The sequence below is a fragment of the Macaca mulatta genome, chromosome 3, assembly GCF_049350105.2.
Source record: "Macaca mulatta isolate MMU2019108-1 chromosome 3, T2T-MMU8v2.0, whole genome shotgun sequence".
Lineage (NCBI taxonomy): Eukaryota > Metazoa > Chordata > Mammalia > Primates > Cercopithecidae > Macaca > Macaca mulatta.
Genome location: NC_133408.1, coordinates 48,813,253 through 48,829,761, shown reverse-complemented (window position 1 = coordinate 48,829,761; position 16,509 = coordinate 48,813,253). Strand labels below are relative to the sequence as shown.

At 57.1% G+C, this 16,509-nt stretch overlaps 1 protein-coding gene across 5 annotated transcripts in view; it reads right to left on the bottom strand.

Moving 5' to 3' along the window:
• Nucleotides 1-16,509, bottom strand: part of COL26A1 (collagen type XXVI alpha 1 chain) — a 200,471-nt gene that overhangs the window by 4,914 nt on the left and 179,048 nt on the right. For 3 of the 5 annotated variants that reach the window (XM_015134533.3, XM_015134534.3, XM_028845619.2), the window contains 7 exons: nucleotides 12,541-12,697; nucleotides 10,075-10,173; nucleotides 8,689-8,841; nucleotides 6,940-7,023; nucleotides 4,940-4,992; nucleotides 3,025-3,060; nucleotides 843-893 (listed from right to left, as the gene is read on the bottom strand). In XM_015134533.3, the coding sequence (XP_014990019.2) occupies nucleotides 843-893; nucleotides 3,025-3,060; nucleotides 4,940-4,992; nucleotides 6,940-7,023; nucleotides 8,689-8,841; nucleotides 10,075-10,173; nucleotides 12,541-12,697 (633 nt within the window). The remainder of the gene's footprint in view (nucleotides 1-842; nucleotides 894-3,024; nucleotides 3,061-4,939; nucleotides 4,993-6,939; nucleotides 7,024-8,688; nucleotides 8,842-10,074; nucleotides 10,174-12,540; nucleotides 12,698-16,509) is intronic. The other 2 variants (XM_077996531.1, XM_077996532.1) reach the window with 1 other exon arrangement.

The following is a 16,509-nucleotide window of genomic DNA, read 5'->3' as shown; positions in this document are numbered from 1 at the left end:
GGGACACCCCTCTCAGGCACTTTCATTTTGAGCTTTCAAGGCCTCCCCTGCCGGTCCCCAGGCAGCAACAGCATTCTCATTCTCTTGCAATCACTGCTGTCCTCAGCTGTGTCCCCTGCTGGGCTGTGAACTTCTCAGGGCAAGGACCCTGTATCCCTGGTGGCCGAGCACCCAGCTCAGGGCCAGCTGAGAGGAGTTTGACTTTGGACCTCAAATGAGCCCTTCATCCCCTTCAGCCATGACCCCAGCCTCAGCCTCCCCTCCTCCTCCCAGAAGCCACAGGTCCCCACAGCCAAGCCCATGCCCCAGCTTCCCCCTCCCCGCCGGCCCCAGCCTCTGCTTGCTCCAATCTTCTCTCCTCAGATTCCCAGTTTGCAAGTCCCTCTTCCTCCATCCATCCTGTCCCACATCCAGCAGCTCTGTCCCTTTCAGTCCCCCAGCGCCCTTGACCTTGTGGGCATGTCCATGCCCAGATGCCATTCACGGGAGAACCCAGTCCGTTGAGAGGGACTCCGCAGCCTGAAGCCTCCTCCTCCAGGGAGACTGTCTTTCCTACAAGTCTGTGACTCCTCTCCCTGTCTCGGGAAGCCCCCCAAGGGCCAATCACCCTCTGTGGCATCCCCACCCAGCCACCTTCTCACTCTCTTGCAATCACTGCTGTACTCAGCTAAGTTCCCCACTGGGCTGTGAACTTCTCAGGACGGGGACCCCATACTCCCGGTGGCCCAGCACCCAGCTCAGGGCCGGCTGCGGGTCAGTGCAGATCTGTGGGGTATCTGCCCTCCGTGACAGTGCTCACAGCCAAGGAGGCGGGAGGGAACATGGCAGGCAGGCACAGTTACCTCTGCAGCGGCGGCTTTCTCTCCTTCTTCCCCCTTCACGCCAGGTTCACCCTAAGAAGCAAGTCACACAGTCAACACCGGAACTGGAGGTGGGGGCACCTCTCCACCCTCTCCAGTTCCCTGGGGGCCTGCGGGGAGTCAGGGGCAGGCTGGGCAGGCAGGGCCTGGGGAACGGGTGCTAGGCACCCCAGGGACTCCTGCCCTGGGGTGAGCATAACAGGGGAGGCCACGGCTCTGGGGCAGAGCCTGCTCAGCTGGCACGGCAGGGACGGGTCCAAGGTGGGCTGTAGGTGCTTCATTCTGTTTGTGGGGCAGAAGAGACTCAGGCTAGGAAGCCAGCAAGTTCTTGCCTGGGCCCCTCCAGGATCGAGTAGCCTGCCTGGAAGGGCTGCTGTCTGTCTCTAACACAAGGCCAGTAATACCAGATTCAAAGTCACGTATTTTACTGTATTTTATTTATTCATTTATTTGAGACAGAGTTTTGCTCTTGTCACCCAGGCTGGGATGCAGTGGTGTGATCTCGGCTCACTGCAATCTCCACCTCCCAAGTTCAAGTGATTCTCCTGCCTCAGCCTCCTGAGTAGCTGGGATTACAGTGCCACCATGCCTGGCTAATTTTTGTATTTTTAGTAGAGTTTTTTAGTTTCACCATGTTGGGTAGGCTCGTCTCGAACTCCTGACCCCAAGTGATCTGCCTGCCTTAGCCTTCCAAAGTGCTGGGATTACAGGTGTGAGCCACTGTGCCCAGCCAATTTTTTGAGGGTCTTACTCTGTTGCCCTTGAACCCTCTCTGCCTCCTGGGTTCAAGTGATCCTCCAACCTCAGTCTCCTGAGTAACTAGGACTACAGGCACGCACCACCACCACCCAATTCATTTTTTAATGTTTTTGTAGAGATGGGGGTCTCACTACATTGTCCAGGCTGGTCTTGAACTCCTGGCCTCAAAATGATCCTCTTGCCTTGGCCTCCCAAAGCACTGGGGTTACAGGTATGAGCCACCACCATGCTCGGCTCACAGTAACATCCAAATGTTCAGCTACTACTGTGTGACCTTCAGCGGGTCACTCTGCTTCTTGGTGCCTCAGTTTTCTCACCTCTAAAATGGGATCAGTAATACTATCTATCTCATCTGTTATTAGGAGAATTAAGTTAATCAATAGGGACAATGAGCTTACATTAGAGCCTGGCACCTAGAAGTGCCATCACTGTGTCTCCTCTGTTGTGTTTGGTCACTAGACAAGCACAGGAAGAGGCAAGGCTTGGGTGCTTGACACTCCCCGGTTCAAATCCAGGCTCCACCACTGCCTCGCTGTGTGGCTTTGGGCAAGTTACGTAACCTCTCTGAGCCTTAGTGGCCAGTTTTGGCAAACGGGGATAATAAAGCATGGTCTCTTGGGGTTGCTGTGAAGCTTACATGCGCTGTCGGGGAAGAGAGCACCTCCACTGTGGCCAGCACATAGTAGGTGTTCAGCAAAGCTCCATTCCTCCTCCCCGCCGCCCCACACCCCTGCAGTGAGGCTTGGACGTCAAGGAAGCACCTTGGCCCTAGAGGCAGAAGTCGAGACTCATAAATTCTTTTTTTTTTTTTGAGATAGAGTCTCACTCTGTCGCCCAGGCTGGAGTGCAGTGGCACAATCCCGGCTCACTGCAACCTCTGCCTCCGGGTTCAAGCAATTTTCCTGTCTCAGCCTTCAGAGTAGCTGGGACTGCAGGTGCGCACCACCACACCCAGCTAATTTTTGTATTTTTAGTAGAGATGGAGTTTCACCATGTTGGTCAGGCTGGGAGACTCATAAATTCTTGTTTCCAAGAAAGTCGATTAGAGGCCGGCTGTCTAAGCCTATTTTGGGGAGGTTCAGAGAAAAGAAGGGACTTCCCAGGTCACACAGCGTGTTAACACGTGGCCCCAGGCCACACAGCACATGAATGAAAGGCCAGGGTCACACAGTGCATTAACCCAGGGCTGCAAGCGCTCAGGACTGTCAGTCCACCCTCTGGAGATGGCTCCCCTCCTCACCCCGCAGCAGGAGGTTATTTGAGTCATTTCTCAGTTACTCCCTGTTGCCTGAGCTCCAGCAGGGCCGCCCAGAGCCAAACCTCCCACCAACCCCAGCCACCCAGCGCCCTGGGCTTGCATCAGAGCCTCTGCCTGGGAGTGGCCATCTGCACAGCCCACACTTACGGACGGCCCCACCGTGCCTCGCTCTCCAGCCAGGCCCTGCAGAAAACCAAAGGCAGCACGTGAGGCCTGCCTGTCCCGGCCAAGTCTCCAGTACCCTCTGGCCATCCCCATCCCCGCCCACTGAGCTCCGAGTCTGCAGAAGAGGAAGGGAGAGGAGGATGGCCTGGCAGGCAGGGGAAGGGCAGACTCAAAGGCCTCCAGTCCTGGAGCCACCTGGAGCGGGTATTTGACTAGCAACCCCAGCTGAGCCCTCAGTCTTCTCGCCTGCAAAATGGGCCAGTGCCACGTACGGCTGTCAGGCAAAGATGGGGAGCAGGTGGCCCAGTGTGTGGAAAGAACCAGTAATACTAACAGCAATGGCCAGGGTCCCCCGTGTGCTGACGTCAGCCTAGACGGCTCCCGGGAGCCCCAGGCCCATGAACAGCTGTCCCCTGACATCTCCACCCAGCTGACCATGAGGTGCCCACTTCCCCCGTCTCCTAAGGGAACTCCTGGTGGCTCCCACCCCCAAGCCTCCCCTTCTGAGGAACTGCCTCCCTGGTCCTCCCAGCTCCTCCAGGCACACACCAGGGAGTGAACCCAGAGCCTTCCCTGCCCTTCTCACAGACTCATTCCATCAGCCAGACATGCCGAGTCTACTTTCTATTTTTACGTATTTAATTAATTTTTTTTTTGAGTCAGTGTCTTGCTCTGTCACCCAGGCTGCAGGGCAGTGGTGCCAGCAGAGCTCACTGCAGCCTCCAACTCCTGGGCTCAAGCCATCCTCCCATCTCAGCCTCCCAAGCAGCTGGGACTACAGGTGCACGCCAGCACACCAGGCTAATTTTTTGATTTTTGGTAGAGATGGGGTCTTGCTATGTTGCCCAGGCTGATCTTAAACTCCTGGGTTCAAGCGATCCTCCCACCTTGGCCTCCCAAAGTGCTGAGATTACAGGCATGAGCCACCACACCTGGCCCCTCAGAGGCGTTTTTTAAAGATGTAAATAAGATCATGGAATCACCCTCCCTGAAACTCAGTAATTCCATCCACTGTAACAAAAGCCCACACTTGGGTCCCGTAGGTAAGGCCCTGCCCACTGCGCCTCATCCCACACCACACACTCCTTTGCTCACTGCCTGCCAGGCTTTTCCCTGCCTCAGGGCCTTTGCACCTGCTCTTCCTGACTTCTGACACAGCTGCAGAGGCAGGGCGAGCCTGGGGTTTGGGGCTGAGTCAGGCTTGGGGTGCCGCCTCCCCATGGGCAATTATCAGGGCAGAGTGAGGGGCTGAGGCAGAGATTCTGTGACCTGGCCCAACTCTGCCTACACTGTCTGTGCAACCTCAGGCAGCAGCTGGTCTCTCTGGGACTCAGTTAGCTCATCTGTGAAATGGGGGTGGTGCTAATACCTCCCTGACATGACGGGAGGAGGATATAGTCAGCAAAAAGTCGCTGCTGCTAATAAAATTAAAATCTTGGCCAGGTGCAGTGGCTCATGCCTGTAATCTCAGCACTTTGGGAGGCTGAGGAGGGTGGATTACTTGAGGTTGGGAGTTTGAGACCAGCCTAAGCAACATGGTGAAACCCCGTCTCTACTAAAACTACAAAAACTAGCCGGGCATGGTGGCGGGCGCCTGTAGTCCCAGCTACTCGGGAGGCTGAGGCAGGAGAATCGCTTGAATCCAGGAGGTGGAGGTTGCATGAGCCGAGATGGCGCCACTGCACTCCAGCCTGGATGACAGAGAGAGACTCCGTCTCAAAAATAAATTAAAAAATAAATAAAACAAAATAAAGTAAAATCTCACCGGCCAGGTCAACTGGCTCCTTCCTGAGTGACTCCTGCTGCTGGTAAGAAGTGCTTCTTCTCCCCTCGGGAGACAAGGCCACCCCTCCCCCCCCCGCCTCCCACACCATCCCTAAAATGGCCAAGTCCTTACCTGGGATCCAGGTGTTCCTGGGGGTCCTGGGGGACCTTGAGGCCCAGGGGGACCTGTGGACAGAGTCACAGATGGTCACCTGGGGCCAGAGAGGGGCATCCCCAGCTTCCCGCCCCAGCACCTCTTCTGGATCTGTCTCCATGGGAAGCAAAGGAGGGTTTGGGAATGAATGGGTCAGGGGAGGAGGGAGGAACAGCCCCTGTCAACTAGGTCTCCATCCTCAGAGCTCAGGGACCTCTCCACTGGCTGCTCACAGCTCCCACACCTCCTCCTCCCAGGGCCTCGTCCACGAGGCAGCCCCAGTCCCGAGACCTGGCAGGCGAGGGAGGAAGTCCATCCAGACCGGTCCCGTGCCCCAGCCAGTTGGTCCCCTGGTACGTCTCTCAGGTCTGTCCCCGCTCGGGACCTGGGACCCATCCCTCTTGCCAGGGTTACTATAGCAACCTCCTGACCATCCACCCTCCCTATGCACCCCAGAGCACGCTTTCAAAAATCCAAGCCCAGTTAGGTCTCTTTCAGGGCTCCGAAGTCCTCAGCCTGGCCCCTTCCCACCCTCCCGGCCCCAGCCAGACACCCTCCTGGCGTCTCTGCTAAAGTTGTCCTTCCTCCTGGAGCCTCCCTATCCCTCCACTCTCCCAGCAAACCCTTTCCTATTGGTTTTCTTACTAGTCTGACACGGAGCATCACCTCTTCCAGGAAGCCTTCCCAGCTTTCCACTGCTCCCCTAGGCAAATCCCTTATGTAAACCAGCCGCTGCCCATGGCCACTGAGGTTTTCACATCTGTCTCCCCCATGGGCCGTGGAGTACCCAGAGGGCCAGGCTGGGTCTCGTGTGTGTGCCCAGCTCAGGGAGGGAGATTCACGACTAATCTCCAGCCTGCTAGGAAGAGTGAGGCCTTGGTCTCTCATGACCCCACACGGGTCCTTGCCTCCTGTGGTGCAGGGAGCCCCTTGTTGGGCTGTCCAGCATGGCCTGGCTCCCAGGTTTGGAGAGGGCATGTGAGGACAGGCACTCCAGGGGACAAATATCAGGAGTCTGTCCAGTTCTCCTGAGACCTGGCATGTCACCTGAAGGCTCCCAGGTACCCTCTGGGTTCACTCCCTCTCCTCCCTAGAGCATCTGCTGAAATGTCACATTTTGACGGGGCCTCCCTGCCACGCCCCAGCTTCTCCCTTGTAGCTCCCTCAGATCCTGTTAAAGTCACAATTTATGATGACATTTCTGTCCTCCACCAGAATGAGAGTTTCACGATGATGTTTGTTTTGATTATTCAGGAGTCCCGGGAACCTAGCTCACTGTCCAGCACATGTAGTAGCAGATGCTCAACGAATGTTTGTAAGATGCACAGAGGAATGAATGAATGAATGCATGCATGCATGCATGAATGAATGAATAAATAAATGAACGAATGAATGAATGAACGAATGAATGAATGAAGGAAGGAAGGAAGGAATGAACGAATGAATAAACGAACGAATGAATGAACAAATGAATGTATGAATGAATGAATGAATGAATGAATGAATGACTCCCTTCCCAGGCAGGGAGCGGCAGGGGAGTCAGCCCTGCACTCCTCCCACAGTGAGGAATGTGGATGATGGAAGGTCAGGCCAGGACTGAAGGCCAGGTCCTGGCCCATTTGAGCCCCAGGGCCCTTGGTTTCTGCCTCAAAAGTAGGGACTTCCTGCCACCTCTGTCCTGACCTCATCCCCCACTGGTGTGTGTCCCTCTCTGGCCCATGCAAGGGCAGCCTCATGCAAGCATCTTATTCCAGCAGAATCATGTGGGTTTCTTGCATCCAGTCCCCCAGGGGCACTGCCACCAGGAAACGAGGGGCTTCACTTCCTGCCACACAGCGGGTGGGACAGACCCAGTCCCCAGCACTGTCCGGAAGACATGGACTCCCAGCCAGCCTTCAGCTCCCCTCGAGGCTCCATGGCTCAGGCCCAGCCCTGGGGGCATGGAGTCTTCAATGCAGGCCAGTCCACCATTCACTTACCTGGTGGACCAGGGGGGCCCTGGGGTCCTGGGATGCCCGCCAGCACTGTGTCCACGATGGCAGAGGCCAGCCTTGAGTCTCCATCTGTGGGAAGAGTGGAGCAGCCAGGGGTCTGGCGGGGCAGACCTGGCAGTGCTGGGAGGCTGGTCCTGGGCACTGAGCCCTGAGCCAGGCCACACGGAGCCCAGGGGGGCTCCTCCCATCACCCTGGGTCCCGCTGCAGACACTGTTGCCCCCACTGCTCAGAGGAGCACGGAGACACCCAGACAAAGAGCAGGGAAAGCCAGGTCAGTCAGCTTCATATAAAACACAAGTACCTTCTAGAACAATATCCAGGCTCTGCAGACTCTGGGTCTGCCCTGTTCATTTCTCCAATGCGCCAGGCTGGCACCTTCTTCCAGGCTCCACTTCACAGGCCCATCCTGCTGCACCCAACTGGTTCACTCCTCCAGGAAGCCCTTCATGCCCACCCCTCTGAGCTGTGCCTGAGGTGTCTGATTCCATCACAGCGACCACACTGCCTGGGACAGGGGTGGGGTCTAACAACCCATCACCCATAACCCTCCATGATGAGCCCCCTGCCTGATTCACCTTGGCCATCCCGAACCAGACCCAGGGCCCCAGGGCAATGCCATCACCTTCCTCATAAAACCTTTCCCCAGGCTGGGCACAGTGGTTCACACCTGCAATGCCAGCACTTTAGGAGGCCAAGGAGGGAGGATCACTTGAGGCCAGGAGTTCAAGACCAGCCTGGCCAACATAGTGAGACTGCATCTCCAGACCAGCCTGGGCAACATAGTGAGGCCCCATCTCCACTCAAAAAAAAAAAAAAAAAAATTAGTTAGATGTGGTGGTGCATGCCTATGGTTCTGGCTACTCAGGAGGCTGAGGTGGGAGGATCCCTTGAGCCCGGGAGTGAGAAGCTACAGTGAGCTATGATGGCACCACTGCATTCCAGCCTGGGCAACAGAGCGAGACCCTATGTCAAAAAAAATTAAAATTAAAATCTTAGTTGCCGGGACACTTAACCAGAAATGATATTCCTCTCAGGGCTCATGGACTCCTATGCCTGGCCTCCCACTGCCTCATGGTCCCTTGGGCCCAGAGTCCTGGTCCTGTCCACTCTCTGCACCTCCCTGTCCCCACCTCCCAAGGTACAAGTGGGCATTTCTGTGTGTTCAGAAGCTGTCTTGGACTGGCCTGTGCCCCCGAGGGCCAGAGTTTGTTTTGCACACTGCTGTATCCCCAGTGGCTAAAACCGTGTGCCCTGCACATAGTAGGTGCTCATTAAACACCTGCTGAACGACCTGCAGTGAGGACGGTTGAGGAAGAAGTGCAACAAGGCATAACCTCGCTGGGGTGGGGTAGCCAGGTAGGGAATCTGGGCCAAGTCAGCCAGCAGAGTGACCTTTGGGGCTCGGGACCCCAAAGTCAGGGAGCTGAGCACTGAGGCAGAGACAGGCCACTTTGGGGCCAAGAGCAGGGCTGGGAGCCAGCACTGGGTTCCCCTGGGGATGCTCAGCGTGGGGGCCAAGCCTTGCTCTCAAGCTGTTCCCTGCCATTGTCTCTGGCAGGCCCTGAACACTGCATGGAGGGCTTCCTGGAGAAGGCGTGCAGGAGTGAGCCAGTTGGGTGCAGCAGGATGGGCATGTGGAGGGGTCCACTTCCCAGGATCCTTTAAGGAAGGCCGATCCCTGCCAGAACACAGCATAGCTCAGCCCTCCCCCGGCCCCCAAGCGCGTCACTCACTGTCTTTGTCTGTAGGTGGCTGCAGGGAGTAGAGGGCGCCCTGGGGACTGTTTGGTGAGGGGCCTGGGCTGCCTGCTGGGCCGGGTGGTCCTGGGGGGCCGGGGCGCCCCATCTCTCCAGGAAGCCCCTGGGGCCCTGGAGGCCCCAGGAGCCCTGCAATGAGGAAAAGAACAGTCACTGTGGTGGCTGGAGCCTGGTGGGTGGCTGCGACATTACAAATGGGGAAACTGAGGCCCTGAAAGAAACAAGGTTGGTCAGGGACACACAGCCAGTCAGTGGTGGCCTCCAATCCATAGTCCTCCTTGGGGGTGTCCTGGGGTGTAACTGAAATGGGCTCCCCTTCCCAGCCCAGTCCAGAGGGGATACTTAGGAGCAGCTGGGGAGGGTGAGCGGGGCAGGGACAGTGAAATCAACAAAGGCTGTGGCCAGAGGCCCATTGGTCCCTCCCAGGGACCTCAGCCCTGTGGCAGGGACACCAAGTGTAAGCCATCATCCTGGGCTGGCCCTGTACCTGCTGAACCAGGAGTCCTTCCCCCGCAGGACCCAGGAGGAGTCGAGAGGGTGGTCTCTGGAGGTGTTTAAATGGCTGAGAACAGCTCCTGGCCCCTGACAGCCTCGACACTCATGCCTGTACCCGAAGCCCCCTGAAGATCCTGTTTTGGCCAGGCGGCGTGGCTCACCCCTGTAATCCCAGCACTTTGGGAGGCTGAGGCAGGCAGGTTACCTGTGGTCAGGAGTTCAAGACCAGCCTGTGGTGAAACCCTTCTCTACTAAAAATACAAAAATTAGCTGTGGCGGGCACCTGTAATCCTAGTTACTCAGTAGGTTGAGGCAGGAGAAGTTGCTTGAACCTGGGAGGTGAAGGTGGCAGTGATCCAAGATCGAGCCACTGCGCTCCAGTCTGGGCAACATAGCACAAGACTCTGTCTCAAAAAAAAAAAAAAAAAAAAAAGTGCCAAGTGCAGTGGTGGCTCACACCTGTAATCCCAGCACTTTGGGAGGCCAAGGCGGGTGGATCACCTGAGGTCAGGAGTTCGAGACCAGCCTGACCAACATGGTGAAATCCCGTCTCTACTGAAAATACGAAACTAGCTGGGCGTGGTGGCGGGCGCCTGTAGTCCCAGCTACTCAGGAGGCTGAGGCAGGAGAATTGCTTGAACCCGGGAGGCGGAGGTGGCAATCAGCAAAGACGGCATCACTGCACTCCAGCCTGGACGACAGAGTGAGACTCCCTCTCAAAAAATAAAGAAAAAAAGACCCTGTTTTTCTTGTACTCAGCAAGATCAGGGCTGTGGGTGCATGGGACACCTCGCCTGTTCCGGTAGGGGAGAGAGCCCAGCCCCTTCCGCAGGTTGACAACATCATATATGTGGGGGGTTTTCATACCAGGGGGCCCTGCTGGGCCCTTCTCTCCTGTCTGGCCTCGGTCACCTTTGGACCCAGGGGGGCCTGCAGGCCCTGGTGGTCCTGTCTGCCCTGGGGGCCCTGGGGAGAGAAGGAGACACAGCATCAGAACACAGTGGACCCCCAGCCTCCAGCGGCTCCAGGCTTGGCTCCCTGGGCCATTGGCCCACCTTCCCCCAGGAGCCCCGCCTGCCTGGAACTCCCCAAACAGGCAAAGTCACTCACATCACCTTGGAGTTGTTGTTTATTATAATTTACAAACTAGTTTTGCACTTAGGAACATCTGTGATTCCAAGAACTGCTTTCGTTCCCATTTTCAATGCGGGGAAACTGAGGCTCAGGAAGGTTGTCGCTTCCCCAAGGTCACACAGCCAGGCCGCAGCTGAAGTTGCTTAGCTCCAGGTCCCTCTCTTACACCCTACTGTCTCCCTGCTTAGGGTCAAGAACCGGGCTTGTGGCAAAGTGTTCCCCAATACGCGGCCTCCGAGGAGGCCCCAGGAGGTCCTGAAGGACGGATCTTCCCAGCTACAGGTCTCCAAGCCCCAAGGGTGGACAAGGAGATGGAGAGGTAAGGCCTGCTGTGTGGCCAGGGGACAGTCCTTTCTCCCTCTGGCCCAGAGAGGTTGCTCAAAAGTGTGTGCTCAGCACTTTGGGAGGCTGAGGCAGGAAGATCACTTGAGCCCAAGGAGTTTGAGACCAGCCTGGGCCACTTAGTGAGACCCCATCTCTACAAAAGATGCAAAAGTTAGCAGGGTGTAGTGGTGCATGCCTGTGGCCCCAGCTACTGGCGAGGGTGAGGTGGGAGGATGGCTTGAGCCCAGGACGTCTGAGCTGCAGTGAGCTATGATCACACCACTGCACTCCAGAGTGGCGTACAGAGCTAGACCGTGTCTCAGACAAAAAAAAAAAAAAAAAGTTTTCTGATCTGATGAAGGGACCTGCGCGGAGTCTTAGGGCCCTTTGCACTCCGCTGCATGGGACTGTGGTATGGTGGGGAGGGCCTGGCTGAGGGCTGCTGGCCTCCGAAGAGCCCCACCTGCTCTCTGGGATCCAGGTTGGCTGCAGATGTCACCATGGGTAGGGTGTGTGCGCCACCTGGTGGCCATTCTTGAAACTGCATTTCCCTGGTTGGGAAGGTCTCGCCAGGCATCCCCTTTTGAGGGGCCTGGGTCCCCGGTGGGATGGGAAGCCCCCTCATCCTCCATCCCCGAAGAAAGAGTTGAAGAATGTGGGCATGGGATAACGCTCTGGGTGTGAGACTTTAGGGACAGCAGCTCCAGGGGTGGGCCAGCGGACCAGAGCGAGAGGTTCCCCTTCCCATAGCAGACCTGAGCTCGGCCCTCCTCCCACAGCCTTCAGTCCCTTTCAAAGAATGCCTTCAATCCCCTTCCCCAGCCTTGGGACTGGCCACTGGAGGCCACCTCTGTCATGCATCTCTCCTCCCTGCTCTGCCCCTGCTCCCCAACCCGGCATCAGAATGGACACACAGAACAGAGGGGAGGGGAGAGCGCCCACTCCAAAGGGCTCGAAGGGCAGAGAATCACGGAGGCAAAATGCCCCTGGCTTGCTGGGTGACCCCAGGGGTGTCACTTAACTTCTCTGAGTCTCAGGTGTCTCCCCTGTAACCTCAAAGCTTCCAAGCTTTGTGTGAAGATTAAGAATGGTATCTGTAGGCTGGGCGCGCTAGCTCACACCCGTAATCCCAGCACTTTGGAGGCTGAGGCGGGTGGATCACTTGAGGTCAGGAGTTCAAGGCCAGCTGGCCAACATGGTGAAACCCTGTCTCTACTAAAAAATACAGAAATCAGGCTGGCTGTGCTGGCTCACACCTGTAATCTCAGCACTTTGGGAGGCCAAAGCGGGCAGATCATTTGAGGTCAGGAGTTCGAGACCAGCCTGGCCAACATGGAAAAACCCATCTCTACTAAAAATGCAAAAATTAGCCGGGCTTGGTGGTGCGTGCCTGTAATCCCAGTTATTCGGGAGGCTGAGGCAGGGGAATCACTTGAGCCCAGGAGGCAGAGGTTGCGGTGAGCCGACATCATGACACGGCACTCCAGCCTGGGTGATAGAGAGAGACTCCATTTCAAAAAAAAAAAAAAATTATATCTGCATTTGAAATATTTTCATATCTGATATGAAAATATTTAATAATTGGCACAGTGCAGATCCTGACCACTCATGGTAAACCCCAGCCTTCAACTCCTGGATTCAGCCTTACAGAGCCACTGCACCTAGCCAGATCGTCTACTTTTTAAGAAAAATTAGAAATCCTGGCTTTTAGGTAAAATCCCCCAGTTTTCAACTGTTAGCTTAATTTTTCAAAATGCCAGGTGGCATGTCTGATCCAGGGAGCCTAGTGTGTGGCCTCTCCAGGGAGACCCTGGGATGCCATGCCTAAGGCTCCTTCGGCTGCCCCAGCCTGTCCTCTCTGCAGCCCTCACTCACCGGCTGGGCCCGTGGGCCTTCTCTGTCGTGGCCCCGGGTGAGCGAGAGGGATGGCGTCGGGGAAGAAGTCCTCGTTCCAGGGGGGAGGGGTGATCTGGGGAGCCGGCAGGTCGTTGTCGGGGCTCGCGGGCCGTTCTGCTGCTTCTAGCAGGAGGACCTGGGCCAAAGGAGACAGAGAATCATGTCCCAGTCAGACCAGGGCAGGGACACGTGTGTGCACCCCATGAGACCTGCAGCTGTCCACGCTGCGTGTGCCCCGTCACGCTTCTTAGTGGGAGCACCTCACCCATAGCCGGGGTTCCCTCCATCCCAGCCCTCTCCTCCTTCTCACATTAAGAAAGTCTTCCTGGACCCTCAGGTTCAAGCAGTGCCTTTCGGACACGGTCAAAGTCCCTGTGCTGGCCGGGAGCGGTGGCTCATGCCTGAAATCCCAGCACTTTGAGAGGCTGAGGCTAGAGGATCACTTGAGGCCAGGAGTTTGAGAACAGCCTGGACAACATAGTGAGACCGCCATCTCTGCAAAAAATTAAAAAAATTAGCTGGGCGAGGTGGCACATGCCTGCAGTCCCAGTTACTCAGGAGGTTGAGCCCAGGAGTTCCAGGCTACAGTGAGTTACGATTGTGCCACTGCGCTCTAGCCTGGGCAACACATCGAGACCCCATCCACAAAAAAAGAGAGAGAGAGAAAACACATACACACACACACACACACAGAGACAGAGAGAAAAGGAAGGGAAGAAAGGGAGGGAGGAGAGAGGAAGGGTGAGTATTAATACGCCCCTTGTGGCACATGACCTGTAGAAGGTTTTCCAGAAAAACGAGAGTGGCCACGATTGCTTGGGACCAGCCTGCAGTGCGGCCCCATCTCTCTCCGCTTGAGGGAGGCAGGAGTCAAAGGTGGCTGAGACCAAGAGCCTGGGACCAGGAGACTTTCTCCTTCCTTTAAAGACCTGAGAGACAGGACTCAGAAGCCCCATGAGTCCCTGCTGCTCCCAAAGAGGCCGGCAGGAGGCTCAGGGTGGGTGGAGATCCCTGCTGGGAACCTGGGTGGGCCCTGGGGCCCAGGGGCGTGAGGGACCCGCTGAGCTGAGCTGAGGGTCCATGGTGCACAGGCAGACGGTCTCCCTGAGTCGCCCCCTCACCAGTTCTGCAGTGCCCCTGGGCCTGGGGGACAGTCCTGGGATCCCTGGGGACAAAGTGGCCTGCTCTGGGCTCCTCCCCAGCAGGTGCATCTCCAGGGTGCACTCAGCGGCTGCTCAGGGCTCTGACCCTGCACCCAGGGTTCTGGCTGGGCCCCCTGGGCTCAGGCCCTGCTGTGGGCTGCGGAACGGGCTCTCCCTCCACCCCACTAAGGGACACAGCCCTCTGATGGCCTGGATGTCTGGCCCAGGGCCCCCTGACCCCCAGGGCCAATTCTTTCAGCCATTCCCCTCTCTGGTCCTTAGAAGGGTCCGTGAAACTGGGAGAGTCACTGTGGAGATATCACAAATGAGATGGAAACAGAGGCTCAGAGACTGCAAGTGACTTGCCCGAAATCACCCAGCAAATGGGCGGTGAGGCCGGGGTCCCAAGCAGTACCTCATCCACCAAACCACAGTTCATCCTCCCAACAGCTCTGCCTCGACCCTGGCCGAACTTGGTGGAGTCACAGAGAGCTGGGGTGGCTGGCTCAGATCACACAGCAGTGAAGGGTGGACCCCAGTCTCCTGAATCTCCGGAAGGAGGATAGGGTTCCGATTCCTGCCCTAGCCACTGGTATCCCTGGAGAAGTTGATGGGCCAGAGCCAAGGTTAGGGGCTCTGGGGAGGAGCAAGGAGACGGTGGCTGTCAGGTCACATGATGGAAGGGGCCTGGGACGACCAGCGCAGGGGATTTGGAGACGCGTCAGGCCCTGGTGCTCCCGGGGCTGGGGGCAGGAGGTGGGGGGAAGGCTGGAGTGTGTCTCCGTTTCAGGCCTGGCTGCTGGGAATAGTAGAAATGCCCCCAGTCGAACAAGGACATGGGAGAGGGGCAGGCTTGGGAGTGAAAGTGGTAAGTTGGGGTGGGGTGGCTTGCAGTATCCCAGGGGGACCTCAGATAGTCGTAGTTAACAGGGGGCGGTCCCAAGGACCGGGAGGTGGAGGTAAGGGACCATGAGAGGAGGCAGGGATGGTGGGGGGAGGCTAGGGCGGAGCCTGGAGAGATCTGGGGAGGGATCCCACCTTGCGCTCCTGCAGGCATCCCCTAGCGTTCCCCATTCTGGGCAAAGCTCTGGCTTCCCCTGAAGTGACCCGCCAGCCAGTACAAAAGGCCTAGCTCTCTCCTTCATGAGGCACCTCCCACCGGGACACCCCTGCCCACAGAGCCTGCAGACCTGGACAGAGGGGCCCTGGTTGGAATCTGCCCTGGCCAGTGTCTCAGCCCTCCTGGCCTGGCTGTGGCTGACCCGGAGAAATTGATCCTATTACTGCCCAGGCATGAGCTCACCTGGGCGGGCAGCTGTGGGCGTGGGGACCCAGCCCAAGAAAACCAGGCCACGGCCTTCGGGGGCAGTGGCCCTGATGATGTCATTGCGGCCTGGCAGACTGGCCGGGGCACTGCCCTCTCCACACCAGAGACTGCTGGGACTCTGAGGCTTCCGTGACTCTTGTGTACTGTTTGCGGTCCATGAGGTCAGAGAGTAAAGCCCGGGGCAGGAGAGGGGAGGGCAGGCAGGAATCTTCCCCGGTGCCCTGCTGGCCTTCTGCCCGCCAGCCTGTCCCAGGAACAGAGGGTGGCAGAAATCCTGGACCAGCTCCTAGGTCGGCACCAGTGGGAGAGCAAATGGAGTGGACTCTGCAGGTTGCCTGGCCTCTGCTGCCTCTTCTTCCCTTGCTCCAGAACTCCCTCTTGTGCCTCTGTGCATGTGGCCCAGGAAAGGAATCAGGACTGATCTGAACCGGGCCGAGCAATCCCTTTCTGCTTGGCCAGGTACTCAGTTTCCCAGCTCCCTTGCAACTAGGAGGTGGTCACTTCACCCAGCACAGGCTCATGAAACATAAGGAGTCTGTTTGGGAGCTTCACCTCACCCTCCACTTCCTGCCTTTACATACAAGGTGAGGATGTGATGCCTGGAGCTGCAGCAGCCACTTTGTAATCATGAGGCATCAACCAATGCAGACAAAAGCCAACTCACTAAGAAGTCAGCGAACAGCCTGGCTTCCTTGGACACCAAACCAATCCTGAGACCACCTCTACTCCTGGACTTCTTGTTGAATAAACAATAAATGTCCTTATGGAATAAGCTACCATTGGCCAGGTTTCTCTCATTTGCCTCCTTCCTGACATACCAAAGCAGACTTCTTGTCTAAGGGAGCAGAAGCCCAAGTGTCCAGGCTCTGGGTTGCTGCTGTTTTATGCTGTTTTATGCTGCTGTTTATGCATCTGATTTCTGCTTCCCTGTCTGGGATCTGCCTGCCTGGCTCCTGTCCTGGCTCTGCCTTCACCCTGCTGGGATCCCAGCCTCTGCCCTGGCTGACCCCTAGTCTCTGATCTGAGCTGAAAACACAGCTCTGTGTCCTGGCTCCTGCAGACTCACCTGACCTTGGCATGGCCTCTAGTGCCGCTGGGCTGTCTTGGCAACCAGCCCATCTGGTGTTCCCTTCCCCTCTCCAGGCCGCTGCCTCTCGGGGCCCTCTGATCTGGGCCATCAAAGCTCCCTATGGGGCTGGGCACAGTGGTTCACGCCTATAATCCTGACACTGGGAGGCCGAGGCGGGCAGATCACTTGAGGTCAGGAGTTTGAGACCAGCCTGGCCAACATAGTGAAACCCTGTCTATACTAAAAATACAAAAATTAGCCGGATGCGGTGGGGCACACCTGTAATCCCAGCTACTCAGGAGGCTGAGGCGGGAGAATCACTTGAACCTGGCCCAGGAGGCGGAGGTTGTAGTGAGCTGAGATCACGCCACTGCACCCCAGCCTGGGTGATAGTGCGAGCGAGACCTTGT